The sequence below is a fragment of the Anarhichas minor genome, unplaced genomic scaffold, assembly GCF_050575085.1.
Source record: "Anarhichas minor isolate MPS153535 unplaced genomic scaffold, ASM5057508v1 ptg000004l, whole genome shotgun sequence".
Taxonomy (NCBI): Eukaryota; Metazoa; Chordata; class Actinopteri; order Perciformes; family Anarhichadidae; genus Anarhichas; species Anarhichas minor.
Genome location: NW_027466450.1, coordinates 16733461 through 16748615, shown reverse-complemented (window position 1 = coordinate 16748615; position 15155 = coordinate 16733461). Strand labels below are relative to the sequence as shown.

The following is a 15155-nucleotide window of genomic DNA, read 5'->3' as shown; positions in this document are numbered from 1 at the left end:
TCTCCCGTGCCTCCCTTCCCTCCAGCGGGTCCAGCAATATGTCCTGGGTCTCCAGCAGCGTGGTGTCGGTGTTGACTCCCAGAGAGGAGAAGCTCTGCTCCTGGAGGAGGAGGAGGAGGAGGAGGAGACGCTGCTGCCGGGAGCTGAGCGCTCCTCCTCCCTCCGGAGCTCCGGATCTGGGTCTGTCCACGGTGGACCAGTCTCTGCTGGAGGATCTGGGTCTGTCCACGGTGGACCGGTCTCTGCTGGTGGATCTGGGTCTGTCCACGGTCTCTGCTGGAGGATCTGGGTCCGTCCACGGTGGACCGGTCTCTGCTGGAGGATCTGGGTCTGTCCACGGTGGACCGGTCTCTGCTGGAGTCTTAGCTGAAGGAGGTTCTGGTGAACCTGCATGAGTTCATCTGGTTTCACCAGAATCTGACCCGGTGGCTCCGATGACGAGCTTTAAGAATAAATCTATAGAAACAGACCATCTTCTCTCTGATGGTCTCTGTACTGATGGAGGTCTGATAGAGGATCAGGACTACACTGAGACTGGTTCAGGACCAGATAAAAGTTCTTCACAGTAACTTTAACCTCCGACATCAAAAGAGAAAAGCACAGTCACCAGTTTATTTATTTATATTTTTTCAACACAGCAGGAAGGAGCTAAGAGGCAAACTTCAATAACAAAAAAATAAGAGATAAAAACGTACAGTAGATCCAGATGTTGGGAGATCAGTAGATATAACTAAATATTAAAGTTTGACCAGACTGCATGTTATCAGTTAGACTGATGCATTTCTTTGGCTCTCTGATCAAGAGACAAGGTGGTTAAAATGAGACTGACTTCCTGTTGGGTGTAGATGCGCTGGATGACCCCCCCCCCCCCCCCCCCCCCCACCCCTCCAGGGTCTTTGGAGTAGATCTCATGTCTTTAGAAGGAACCACACACCTGGACAAAGTCATGTGACCACGGAGCTCCTCGTCTGACGCGGATGTTGTTCACGCACAGCGGCTCCTCCCGCCTGAAACAGGAATACCAATACATGAAAGTTAAATGGTAAACTTCTACGTCTATTATAATACAAATTAGTATTTTTCTTGATTTTAAAGATAACTATTTTTGGCATTTTGTGCCTTTTCTGTTGATAAAAGACCAAAGAGACGGAGACATTAAGGGAGAGAGAGGATGACATGCAGGAATCAAACACATCTGATATTTTGGTAAATTGGTGCCTCAAACTATAAAATAAATATACAATATTTCATAGTTTGCTCATACCCAGTCGGAAACATCTTCTCTATACTTTCAGCCGTAACATAAAGGCCTAAAACCGTCTAGAACAGTCTCTCATCTGCTAATATTTCATCTCCTCTCCAGACACAGATTTACAGAATACAGAAGAATAAAATCCAGCAGACCAACAGGACACTGAGTGAGTCCACGTCTTGTTTCAGGCGTATCGTACCCGAGAGACGGGAACTCGGAGAGGCAGACGGACTTGACGTGGATTTCTGACTGTCTGTAGAATCGAGCTCCGGTGTTCTTCAGCTTGATGGAGTCGATCTCACACAGAGCGACCGGGTGAGACAACACCGTCCTGTACACCGTCGTGTCCGTCTGACTGCAACACACACACACACATGTAAATAATATACAGGTATATATACCAGATCATCAATAGTATTATTATTAAAGTTGAATAAATAGAGCTGTGATGTCACAGACGTGGTCCCTACAGCCTGAGTCTCCGCACGGTTCTCAGGTTCTCGGTCGTCAGCGTCACCTCCACCTCAGCGCTCTTATCCAGAGGAGAAACCTCCAGCTGCAGCAGGAAGTGACGAGCTGAGAGGGAAGCATGCGTTTAGTCCTGACCTACATCTACCTACCACATATACAATGCTTTATAACTATAATCATAACATATTATAATGTTTTTGAACTCTGATTTTTAGCTACAACTTCATCAAAACTGTGGTTTTATTGATGAGCAGTTCAGGTTGAAGGACAGTTGTGCACTCACAGCAGAAAGGCGGTGAAGAGGTGGTGAGCAGAAACAGCTTCTGCTCTCTGGGAACTGGAGAGACGACGATCCCGCTGTTTGGTGATAAACCTGAGAAACACACACGTGAGCGAGCGTCATACGTTACGGTCTGTACGTCACAGATCTCACAAAGAGCTCCGTGAAGGTGAACCGTGTCGGTTTATCAGAGGACGCCGACTGATAAGAAGCCGCCGAGTGACGAGAACAGACGTGAGGTCGTATCTCCTGGTGATACTGGGACGAAAAGTTACCATTACATAATGCCTCATTTGCATATTTAAACATAACATTTCAGAAAACTTGAAATACAAAATACAATCGTCTTAATGTGAGTAATGAAGTGGTGAAGTTTCATGGTGACATCTATGAGTTCATGTTTTGACCCTATTCACCTGTAGAGTCTCTAAATGTCTGTAATTTAATACTAAATAAATATGAACAGAGCAGAAAATAACAGAATAGATTAATTAAAGCAGCACTTGTTCTCTCACCGATGGTGGGACATGTCCCCTTGAAGACGTCGCAGTCCAAACAGCGTCCCTTCAGGAAGTTCTCATAACTGGAGCACGGGATCCCCACCATCGGGCACGAGCCGTTGAGCGCGCTCATGTAGACGTGCAGCGCCCTCATGTGGTCGCATATCACATAACCGTACACTGGGAAGTAGACCAGAACTGACAACAAACAGAGACACTAAGGGGGCCAGAGGTCTGGACACAGTTATACAGTAATAGTTATTTATAGTTATTTATAGTTATTTAAATGTGTACAACTGCGTTCAATCCATTTACACATGTTGTTTTATTTTTTTATGTATTAAATGAAATGAAATGAAATAAAATATTTTATTTCATTTCATTTCATTTTATTTTATTTTAATTATTTATATACTGCTGCTTGTATTCCCGCCTCCAGTTATCAACAAAGTCTTATCTTTATCTATAATAATACATTTTAACATGATTATATTTTGTTTTAATAATCTGAATCTGCAAAGTAACTAAAGTTATTAATAAATGTAGTGCAGTAAAAATGACAATACGTCCCTCTGAGACGTGGTGGAGTAGAAGTATAAAGTAGCAGAAAATGGAAAGCGTACCTTCAAATAGTACTGAAGTACAGTACTAGAGTAAAGGTACTCTCCACGACCGCTTCTAGTCGCTGAACTTACTTGAGGCGAACCAGGAGCGAGCACATCCAGTCTGGTCCTTTCCTCCGTTCAGGAAGAAGTCCACGTGACCCACAGGGATGGAAATCCCAAAATCTGCAGCAGAAAACCTCATTAATGTTGTTTTAATTCACCGTATACGATGCCTTCTTTTTGTGCCTCAGTAAAGCGTGAGTTGGTATATTTCTCATTCAGTTGATCTTTTGTCCAAAAGCTTGTTTTATAAACACAACAAACATGAATCAAGACAATAAATCAGCATCATTTCAAGTCTTTTCGTGTATTTGAGTAAACGTCGTCTCACAGTCGGAGTCTGTGTGGATGGCGTCGACAAACAGAGCGTCGGAGGGGTCGAGCCGGTCGAAGGTGTCGGCTCCTTTAAACATCGGTCCAGCGGGGTCCAGAGCTGAGGACAAGGAACACTCTGAGAGGTTTAACAGCGTCGGGAATCATTGTCCTTCACTACTCTGATGATGGAAGTGTTTAATGGCCGTTGAGATACTTGAGATACTCCACTGGAACTTGTATTGTGGCCTTTAAGTAGCTTTAATGTTTTAATACAAAGAACTTCAGCAGCATTGTTTATCAGAGGGTCTGGTTTTCTTTATGGTCTCTTGATTATAAAGTCTGTATTTCTGATTCACGTGAGGACATAAAGCTGCAGGATGCACGACAGCAGCAAGAGAAAGCAAACACTCAAACAAAAAGAAAATGGAGATACAGTTAGTGAATCACTTGACTCATAGATTCAGAATCCAAAGTATAGAAATCACATTCATGTATGACTAAATATTCTCTAGCAATCATTGTTAATACACATTTGTTGTATAATAAGTTCTTGCTGGATGCTGAACTGATGTATCAAGTAAATTGTTTCCTCTAAATTCATAAAATCTTCATGAGATTTAATCTTCATGGATGTTTCGTTGAAGCTTCTCATCATATTAAATTTGCACCGGAAAATATTCCTTAATATTGTACTTTACTTAAGTATTTCCATGTTCTGCTACTTCCTGCTTCTCCTCTACATCTTAGAGGTACATATTGTACTTTATACTGTACTACATCTTAGAGGTACATATTGTACTTTATACTGTACTACATCTCAGAGGTACATATTGTACTTTATACTGTACTACATCTCAGAGGTACATATTGTACTTTTTACTTCACTACATCTTAGAGGTACATATTGTACTTTATACTGTACTACATCTCAGAGGTACATATTGTACTTTTTACTTCACTACATCTTAGAGGTAAATATTATAATATTATATATATAATATATAAAAATCCTCCTCTTCCTCAAGCTAAATAATAACACCATTATTATTATTTTAAAAATATTTCCTTCTCTTCAGATTCCAGTCGGCGGCTGCGTCTCCTTTTTATCTGCACTCACATTCAAACTCCTCACTCAGACAAAGAGACCTGATACCAACGAGAGAACAGAACAGTGGCGCTTTGTGTCGGCTGCTGTTTAGTGGGGACGAGCGTCTCCGCACAGCTCCAGAGAGGCTCTCATCAAAGTGCCGTTGTCTCTTTGAAGAGCCCGGCTTATCGTCCAAGGTCTCACTGAGACGCATTCACAGCCGAGAGGCTCCGTGTGAAAGACTTCCCTGTCTGGCAGCAGAATAACAGCAGCTGGCACTTTTCATTTTCCCATTCCATTTGTTCTCCAGCATGGTTTTGTTATTTATCTTGTAAAGGAGAATTCTTTTTTTAATCTGAGGTGGAGCCGGACTGAGATCTTATCATCAAAACTTTCAATTGCAGCATCTAAATTATTATTTTTCTGCACAAATCTGTCATAAAAGCAGCGACGTGTCACATGGAGGAGGTCCGGACTCACCTGTGATCCGTCCTATCTTCCCGTCAAACAGAGTCCCCACGAAGCCAGCGACGTGCGCCCCAAGACTGATCCCGATGAAGTGGAAGGACTCCAGTTTGCAACCACGTTGCTGTTGGACAAGACAGTTGCAGTCGTTTATGTTTTACGTTTATGTTTATGTTTATGTCTTTATGTCTTAAAGCTGCATTCTCTCTAGTGACCACCAGGGGGCGACTCCTCTGGTTGTATAGAAGTCTATGAGAAAATGACTCTACTTCTCTCTTGATTTATTACCTCAGTAAACATTGTAAACATGAGTTTATGGTCTCAATCTCTAGTTTCAAGTCTTCTTCAATACAGCATGATGTTCATTTAGTACATTATGGTCCACTTAGAGTCAAACAGACCATAAAGCAGGGGATGCTTTAGGGCGGGGCTACACGGTGATTGACAGGTCTCGTATATACAGTGTCTCTATGTCACTCCTCCTCAGTACAAATGTGGTCACTTCCTGTTCACTGGTTGAGAAGACTACATGGCGATGGACGTATTCTAAGACGGTGTCAGCGAAAATCGCCAAACTCGTCCACTTCTTACAGTCTGTGGTTCAAACTAGGAGCCTCCATGTTATTGTACTATTGGCTAGAGAAGTAGACGCAGTGTGTATCAAAATAAAATGAACTAACCCCCCAAAATAATGAAAATAAAAGCAGATTATTAATGTCAGTGTTTCTCTCACCTGCAGCTGGTTGATGAGGATCGAGATCTGCACAGCCACCTCCTTGTAGTCCTCCACCACCAGGTTGTAGGCAAAGGAGGCGCCGTAGACCCAGTCCACCACCAACACGTTCACGTCCTGAGCCCTCAGCAGGGCGCGGGCCAGCTGCTTCACCCAGGACGGCTTACTGCCCATCACCCTGCGGGGGGAGGAGGGGGAGGATGCAGGGCCGCATGGAGGCAGAGGGAAGGATGGTGGAGAGTTTGTTGGTGAGTTTTTAATATATATTTAAACCAAATACCAATTATTTCTAAAGATCACAACAAACAATAAACAAAGCAACACTCAGAAACCCTACTGTGGACTGTGTGTGTGTGGTCTGATCAGATGTGACTGACATGTGACCAAACAACCATCGACTGTCATCAGATTCTCATCCACTGTCTCTAAATAATAAACATTATTATGTATTATATTATCATTATTATACTAAGTTATTCTACTTCAAAGCCGCCAGAAAAAGCACAAACAAAAACCTTAAATTATGTTGAGTAAATTGATCAGAACTTTATCAGGAAATTGAGTTCATGTAATGCCCCAGTGCTCACAGTCAGAGGTCCAGTGAGAAAAATGGGATTTAAAGGGTTTTTAAGTGTGTTTAAGGGTTTTTAAGTGTGTTTAAGGGTGTTTAAGGGTTTTTAAGGGTTTTTAAGGGTCTTCTCCTCACCTGTACCCGTGGACGATGACCTTAGTCGGGAGGGACATGTTGAAGTAGGACGGCTGCTGCTGCTGCTGTGTTTCCGAGAGAGACTCCTGGTTGAACATCTGTGCACAGTCCATGTTTCTCCTCGTCAGCAGCAGGTACTGAACCTGCAGCTTGAACCTCTGCTGCCGGTACTCCTGCCAGGTGGCGTTGTTGAGGTCGGCGCACTCATCGCCTCGCTGCCTCTCCTCCACACCTGCTCGATGAGAAGGACATGATGTCACACTGCAGGGTCTCATGTCATGCATCGCAGCAAACAGTAAAACATACAATAACAGCTGATATATATAAACTTTATTGTTTCATACTAGGAAAAAAAAAAAGTTTTCTAGATTATAAGATCCTTATTTCAGTGTATTTATTTAATGCAATGTTAAAATGTGTATTAAACACATGCATTACTGCTGAAACTACAAAAATCATCAATTTGTGCATTTAAAAATCATGTCTGATTCTTTATTAGTGAAGTGCTGTATTTTGGTAACACACCCTAGACCACCACAATATTATCCAGAATAATAACTAATTGATAATAACTAACAATGGAACTTTACTCTACCAAACGTCTGCTTCCAAATTAAGAGAAAATGATGCAAGGCCAAGTTTCCTCTAAAGTTAAATGAATTAATGAAAATGTAAATAAATAAAAATGTACAATGCGTACATGTGGTTTTATTTCTACCAATAACCTTTAAAAGTACACACAACATTTTGCAATACAATATACATATATCAGTATACTCGTGCAAGTTTTACAAAGCTTAATCCTTTTCTTGGCATTTATGTTTTAAAAATACCCCAAAAAGGGGGACGCAGATTTACAGATAAAACGTCTCCGTCATGATCTCCTTCACTTACCCACCACCAGCGACGTGAAGACAGTCAAGACACAGAGCAGGACCGGTTTGTGTTCCCGAGGCATTTTCTCTGTTACCACAGAGGTGAACGGGGAGAGTCGCTGACTGAGAGATTTAGTGCTTAACGGCGCTCAGCTGCTCCGTTCAGCCGCAGATTGGCGGATGGAGATCAGCTCTTGGCTTGAGAAAATCCCCGGCTCTGTGCAGTGTTGCAAGTCTGGAACAAACACTCCGGCTTTAGCTGGAAAACAGCTGGCATGAAGCAAAGCAGAAGTCCGTATAAAAGGTTTCACTTTCAAACAGTGTTACATGTCCTGTTGTTTGTGCTCTCCTTCTACCCCCCCCCCCCCCCCCCCCCCCTCCCAAATCGGCGGTGGTTCAAAGGAGAGGAGCGCCACACGGACGGCCCTTGGGCCAAACCGCAGTAGTGAAGATGTGTGTGTGTGTCGGTGTGAAGCACCCTTGTGATGTTGGGTGATGTTGACCCTCATCAGTTGCTCATTCTCTCTTTCCCGGGGAATTGTACACCGTTACTCCCCGCATCCCTTCGACGCCACAAGGGGAACGTCACAAACAGGAACGTCCTCTTTACTCAGTCATTGCATTTGTCAGTGGGTGGTTTTTTCTTCTTATCAGACTTGGTTTGCACTGAACTGACAAGTGGTTGAAGCTCTTTGCCTGGCAGTGAAGCCATGACCTCATTGGTATTCAATGGCTGTTTGTTAGAAATGCTGGACTCTGGCCCGGCTGCCCACTGGTTTGTGTGTGTGTGTGTGTGTGTGTGTGTGTGTGTGTGTGTGTGTGTGTGTGTGTGTGTGTCATAGAAAGTGAGAGGGGGGTCATCCTGTTGTGTCTGAGGGAAATCAATCATTAGCTGATTGGTTGTTCCACTTTCACAATATTCTTTTATATAATCAACGATCTGAGTGGAATCTTCCTGCTGAATTTTCGTAGCGGTTCTCCAAATTGTTCTTGTGAATACACAATAGGTTTGATTGGATCTTGCCTCTCGTTTTAAGGTAGTAATTACACAACAAAAGATGTAATCCTTCCCAAGGAAAATGGGTCGAGGGTAAGTTTTGCATCACAAAGTGATTTAGGGAGAGCTCAGATAAAAACAATAATCTGTAATTAGAAAGGTGCACTAAGTAGAATGCAGATCTCCGCCAGGTGTGTCTTCAACCAATCTTTATTCAAACTCAAAAACAAGCGGCAATGTATGCAGCCTATCGGCACGAAGATGTCATATAAGACACGTCCTACAATCTTGCCAAATACAAAAATGTATTTCACCAAACTGCCTGCAAAGCAGCGGCAGAGTAGCAGAGAGGTACTCAGCAGTGTGTGCAGTGATAGTTGCATTAGCTGTTAACTAAACACACCGAATACTGTTATCTCCTCTTCTTTTGCCTTATGTTTTGATGCTTTTACTGGTTTTATGTGAAGCCTTGTTGTTGAAATGTGCTCTACAAATAAACTTGCCTTGTTGCTGTGGATGCAGAGTAGCAGCCGGGGGTCGGCGATGCACTCAGTCAATGTCAGCATCCACTACAGTCAATGGCAGCTTCCACTACAGTCAATGGCAGCTTCCACTACAGCCAATGGCAGCTTCCACTACAGTCAATGGCAGCATCCACTACAGTCAATGGCAGCATCCACTACAGTCAATGGCAGCATCCACTACAGTCAATGGCAGCTTCCACTACAGCCAATGGCAGCTTCCACTACAGTCAATGGCAGCATCCACTACAGTCAATGGCAGCATCCACTACAGTCAATGGCAGCATCCACTACAGTCAATGGCAGCATCCACTACAGTCAATGGCAGCATCCACTACAGTCAATGGCAGCATCCACTACAGTCAATGGCAGCATCCACTACAGTCAATGGCAGCTTCCACTACAGTCAATGGCAGCATCCACTACAGTCAATGGCAGCATCCACTACAGCCAATGGCAGCATCCACTACAGTCAATGGCAGCTTCCACTACAGCCAATGGCAGCTTCCACTACAGTCAATGGCAGCATCCACTACAGTCAATGGCAGCATCCACTACAGTCAATGGCAGCATCCACTACAGTCAATGGCAGCATCCACTACAGTCAATGGCAGCATCCACTACAGTCAATGGCAGCATCCACTACAGTCAATGGCAGCTTCCACTACAGTCAATGGCAGCATCCACTACAGTCAATGGCAGCATCCACTACAGTCAATGGCAGCATCCACTACAGTCAATGGCAGCTTCCACTACAGTCAATGGCAGCATCCACTACAGTCAATGGCAGCATCCACTACAGTCAATGGCAGCATCCACTACAGTCAATGGCAGCATCCACTACAGTCAATGGCAGCTTCCACTACAGTCAATGGCAGCATCCACTACAGCCAATGGCAGCATCCACTACAGCCAATGGCAGCATCCACTACAGCCAATGGCAGCATCCACTACAGTCAATGGCAGCATCCACTACAGTCAATGGCAGTATAAAACAAGCAATAAAAAAGGTGTTTTGAGAAAGTGCGAGTCACCGCAACCACGAGTTCTTGAGCATGCAGCCGTTACTGGCCGACCAAAATATGATGCAGTTTGCTGCAGCAGAGTGAGAGAAGTCGCTGTGTACAGACACAGAGACGGACACTCATTCAGTCGCCCACGCACGCATGCGACCAATTGCATGATTCACCGGTCGAAGTTTACTCTTCCAAAAGTCCGTTTGCTTCCAACTTCAAAGAAAAATGATGCAAGTTTCCCTTAAAGTTAAATGAGTTGATGAATTTATAAATCAAGTATAAATGAAAATGTACAACGTTTGTTTTCTCACCACAAACTTTAATAGTGCACACAACATATTGCAATACAGTGAAGGGACAACAGGTGACATTGACATGAGTCAACGATAAAGATGTAAAATTGTTTTTGAACTTTTAGTGTGTTGGGGGTCCAACCCTCCTCTTCCTCACAAAATTGAACATTGCTTACTGTACCGTTAACCTTCAATCGTAGAAAGAGTGAATGCTTATCCTCAAATAAACCATATAGTTGTAGGAATATGGTGACTCCTAGTGGTAATATCAGACAAACTAAATAACAAGAACATGTGTTAAACTTATTAGAATAATGAGAAAGTAAATGGTGCCTCTAAAGAAACATTGACAGTGATGATCGCCATTTTTTTGGCTGTGTGCTTCAAATACACTTCCACTAAAACTTTCTTCTTACTGTCGCCGCAGGAAAAGGGTCTTAACCAATGAATTAAAACACAAGCATGCACAAACCGATAATGTATAAACAAATTATTTTGCTCTTATTCTCTCCCTCTCCTTCGGCAGCTCTGACGCCAGCCACTCGGTGGTGCGTTTGCGGGCCTCCTCCCAGGTGTGTCTGGGGGCGTATCCCAGGTCCCGCTTGGCCTTCTGATAGGAGAAGCTGAACGGCGTGTTCAACATGGTGACGAGCTGCCGGTTCAGCGGCGGGACGATGCGTACCAAAGGCCGGACCATCATGCACAGCATCTCCATGAGGAAGCAGACCGTGTAGAGGAGCCAGAGCGGATACATGAGCTTCTCCTGAATGTTGAAGCCCAGAGGTGCCATCATGACGTGGTTGAAGTCCGAGTAGCTCACAAGCGGCGTGTCGTCGGAAATGAAGTAAAACTTTCCTCCGATGGCGTTTCTTTTTTGTGGATCTTTGAGGCTGCGTGCCGCTTGGAGGTGGCCCGAGGCCACGTTGCCCACATACACGGGATTCACCCGGGCTTCTGGCTGAGACATGCGAAACAGAACGTCTTTATTTCGTATCCCGTCGCCCATGTGGCCCAGCAGGAAGCGGCAGCCCTCGCCGTAGATGTACATCGGTCTGAGGGCGCACGTGGCCAGTCGGCCTCCGTTCTGGAGCAGCTCGCCGTGGGCCTCCAGGGTCCTCCGCTCGCCCTCCTTTTTGGTCTTGCTGTAGGCGAACTTCAGAGCGCACTCGTACACTGTGTCCTCGCTGCCGTTGATGATGGGTTCACCTCTTGGGTTTGGTCCCATCACCTCGATGGTGCTGGTGAAGATGAAGGACACCACGTTCTCCTGGATACAAGCCTCCAGAAGCAGCTGCGTTCCTGCAAAGCAAAGATGCTCTAGAGTTTATATGAGTTAAAAGAGATCCGAATCTCTAGCTGGAGGAGGACAAACCCTTCTTCTTTTCACACCAATAAGAACGTATACAATTACATCAGAGAAGCTGCACTTTATTTCATCGTAGGAATGGCTGAAGTTGAAAAGACTTAGTTGCAATCAAAATTGTTCTGTTTGTTTCTTTATATATTATGAATAAAATATCAGTGAACATGTAAAATAATAAATAAATCCAGATCTGTAGAAGAAAGAAAAGTGTAAAGGTGACTGAAGTTGAAGCACTAAAAGAAAGTGAAGTGGCTGTTACAGTCAAAGATATGAGTTCTATGAGTATATGAGTTTAAGTTTAAGTGTGAATAAAGTTGAAATAGAAGCACGAGAAAACCGTTAAAAAAGTCAGTTTAAGTTAAAACTGCTTCAACAGCAATGTCGCCAGCAAAACATGTTGGCATTATACGTTGCTGCAAACAATATTATTGTTATTTTTTTGCGTTTGGTTAGAGGAAGTGACGCAGTTTATTGAGTGACCGTTATTGAAAGTTCCAAGTTATAAAGACGAGGGAAGCAAGGAAGTCCATAAAGGGAACACAAGACTTTCACTCAGGAGACAGCTGGTTGTTTCCTGTGTGAAACCAAAAGTGAACATTGACTTTACACTTGCAAAGTTTATATTAAAGTTAGAAATTAAAATGTAATTTTAAGTGTAAGCGCTTAAAGCAGTTCAGTCCCTCGATAAAGTAGTTAGTTGAAGTGTAACAGCAGCTGAAAGCAGCTGAAGTGTCAATTAATGTAATAAAAGCAGTTTGAACAAATCAATAGAAACTTAAGCACCCAAAGTCAGTTGAAGTGTAAACATTTAAAAGTTCTGCTTTATCAGTTAAAGTGTAAGTTCTGAAACAAGTTAATGCCCGAGGAAATATGAGCAGTGAAAGCAGCTGAAGTGTCAAAGTAAGCAATGAAAGCACTTGAAGCACTTATTAATGAAGTGTAATCAATGAAAAAGTAGTTTTTTGAAGTGTAACAGCGGCTGAAGTGATAATTAAAGTAATGAAAGTCGTTTGAAGTGAGAAGAGTTGTGCTTTATCTTTCAGTGCGTTAAAGCGACGGTCTAACCTTTGACGTTGACCCCGTGTATCTCGCTGTACTCCACCGAGTCCTTAACGTCGATGATGGCTGCGATGTGGAAGACGATCGATGCTCCTCGACAGCTTTTCCTCAGGAATTCGCCGTCTCTGATGTCGCCCTCGTAAACAGTCAACTGTGTGTCGCCTCGACAGTCTGACACGCAGCAAATCAACAAGAAACTCTCATCAACCAACACAATATACCATTTAGTTATTTGGTTTTCTTATATAGTATTTTCACATCTTTTATCCTTAACCCTTGTGCATCACTAGGGACATTTTTGTCTATTACATTTTTTTGACTGTGTTATTGCATATTCATACATTTTGTTACGGGTGTGATGTTTTTTTCTTCCTCGAGTTTTGGGAGTAGAACCTCAGCTCCTTTAATAAGTCTATAATAAACTGTAGCCAGAATACGAAGACCAGCAAGACCCTAAAGGACAAAAATGTCCCCATTGAAACCCATTAAAACTGACATCACAATTGTACTTTTTACACTCTTCCACCAGTCTGTGCCAGTTTGGGGCAAAAACGTGCAATTATCCCGGTGTCCACTAGGGGCATCGCTGCTGTACTATGGAGCAATGCATCAAAATCAATATTATTGCTAATCATTGACATATCCCAGACAATATAAAAATCCAGCATTTGGTGTATAGAAAATAATTACATTGTTGTGTAGAAGTAAAAAAAGCGGAATAATATGAATATATAAATGGCAGTTTTCATTACTCCATTAACATGTTGGTCCTCTGAAGCACATCAGAGCTAATTCTTTTAAGGGTTAAATCTTTGTAAACTAAATATATATAAATAATCTATTTCAGCCCAAGACTGTTATTATATTTGATTAAATTAAGTTTAAATTCAAAAAAGACAAATTAAACTACTGGTATTACAAAGTGTTCCCATTTTATCAGTTAGTTTTCACTACAGCCTCACAATATTGAGAGTAAATACCACATTTCTACTTATACTTTACTATCAATGTTGATTAAATTACAGAAACTGCACTTCATTTAATGGCACGAATGGTTGAAAATCTTTAAAGAAAGAAGGAGTTATTTGCAATCAACATTGTTCTGCTTGATCTGTTTCTATATATATTGTGAATAAAATATCAGTGAACACATAATGAAAAAGACAGATTTTTACCCTCCAGAGACTCTAAAAGTTGCGGCTGTACTTGTTTGTCCAGCAGTCGAATCTCAGCCGCTTGCTCTTCCTCCAGCAGCAGCCTCACCAGCCTCTTCCCCAGGAATCCACCGGCTCCTGTCACCACACACACTTCACCTCTCAGAGACATCGCAGGTTAATTCTCTCTTTGTACGAGAACCAACAAAATAACCTATCTTCCAATGGACCTCTTGAAGATGCTTCTCAAAAGAAAAACAACTTTTGTGTTTTTGGATGTTTTGGGTTCTGTTTGTCGGAGAACGACGGAGCTGCTGTCCTCTCAGCCTCAGCCCTTTCACTATTTGTAAACCCAGAAAGTTTACCAGAAAAAGGCAGTGTGAAAAAAGGGGAAGGGCTCGGCGCGGCGCTTTTTGGAGCTAGAAAAAAGAAAATTGGGGGCTGGAATGTTTTATATGCCAAGGACAGTTGCTGTTGGAAGTTTTATTCCATCATCTAAGTGGGAATAACTCTGCATGTGACTAAAAGAAAACACACGAGGATCAATGTGTTATTTTTGAAGATGACTTCTACTTTTATTAAATGAACGAGTCCCCAAGATGAACAGATGAAAGAAGTGTTGTGATATTTTAAGTAAAAGTAACATGTCAATACATGTAAAAGTCCTGCATTAAAATGTGTTAAGTATTGACAGAAAAAAGGTACCAAAAGTATAAGAAGTCTCTTTGGTCATCGCCATCTTGGTTTTTTGGCTGTGGCCATCTTGGTTTTTGGCTGTGGCCATCTTGGTTTCAACAGCAATGTCTCTTTGCTGCTTAAGATAATCCACAAACATAGTTGTAAGCAGTTTTTCAAATGTATGTTCTTTGAAGCACCTCAAGCCAAGTGCTATACATTCCCATTATATTGGAGAGAAGGCAGACATTCCTACGATCTCAAACACTGCAACTCACAACAAAACAATCTAGATTGATGAATAACACAACAGGTTAGAGGAAACATATCTTTTGTTGATTTTTGTGGTGAACTGTTCCTTTAAGCCTGCACACTGTGGAGTGTTTGAACTGTCATCAAAGCGCTCTACCACAGCAGAAGAGGATCTTTCCATTGTTACTGCTTTGTTTAGAAACTCAGAGGAGCAGCTGAACAAGGTTCCTTTAAAATTAAAGATGAGTAGATCAGATCTGTACTGCGGGTACAATGATTAAATACTTTTCTCCAGAGGAAGGTACAAGGCTAGAGCAGCCAAAACAAACAAGACTCCACATTTCAAGGTGACATCTGTCGGCCAGATGGCCAAATATTTTCCCTCCCTCGTGATGAATTATAGTTGGCCATGGTTTGCTCAGTAAAGGGTACACTGGTTCATGTGGCTGTGTGGTGGAAACCCCTGAGTGCTGCAG

General features: G+C 42.7%; 2 protein-coding genes across 3 annotated transcripts; both read right to left on the bottom strand.

Annotated features, from left to right (window-relative positions):
- Nucleotides 1-598: 598 nt before the first annotated feature.
- Nucleotides 599-7617, bottom strand: pla1a (phospholipase A1 member A). Of its 2 annotated transcripts, none has more exons than XM_076111345.1 (11): nt 7369-7617; nt 6475-6706; nt 5769-5946; nt 5051-5159; nt 3500-3601; nt 3199-3291; nt 2519-2701; nt 2007-2096; nt 1723-1828; nt 1452-1607; nt 599-1007 (listed from the first exon to the last, which is right to left on the bottom strand). In XM_076111345.1, the coding sequence occupies exons 1-11, from the start codon at nt 7430-7432 to the stop codon at nt 917-919; spliced, it is 1404 nt and encodes a 467-aa protein (XP_075967460.1). In that variant the 5' UTR covers nt 7433-7617; the 3' UTR covers nt 599-916. The 2 variants fall into 2 exon arrangements, with proteins under 2 accessions (XP_075967460.1, XP_075967469.1); XM_076111354.1 differs by having other exon boundaries at nt 2519-2683; nt 7369-7616.
- Nucleotides 7618-10243: 2626 nt separating this feature from the next.
- hsd3b1 (hydroxy-delta-5-steroid dehydrogenase, 3 beta- and steroid delta-isomerase 1) lies at nt 10244-13924 on the bottom strand. Its single transcript, XM_076104926.1, has 3 exons — nt 13774-13924; nt 12605-12769; nt 10244-11475 (listed from the first exon to the last, which is right to left on the bottom strand). The coding sequence occupies exons 1-3, from the start codon at nt 13922-13924 to the stop codon at nt 10667-10669; spliced, it is 1125 nt and encodes a 374-aa protein (XP_075961041.1). The 3' UTR covers nt 10244-10666.
- Nucleotides 13925-15155: the final 1231 nt, after the last annotated feature.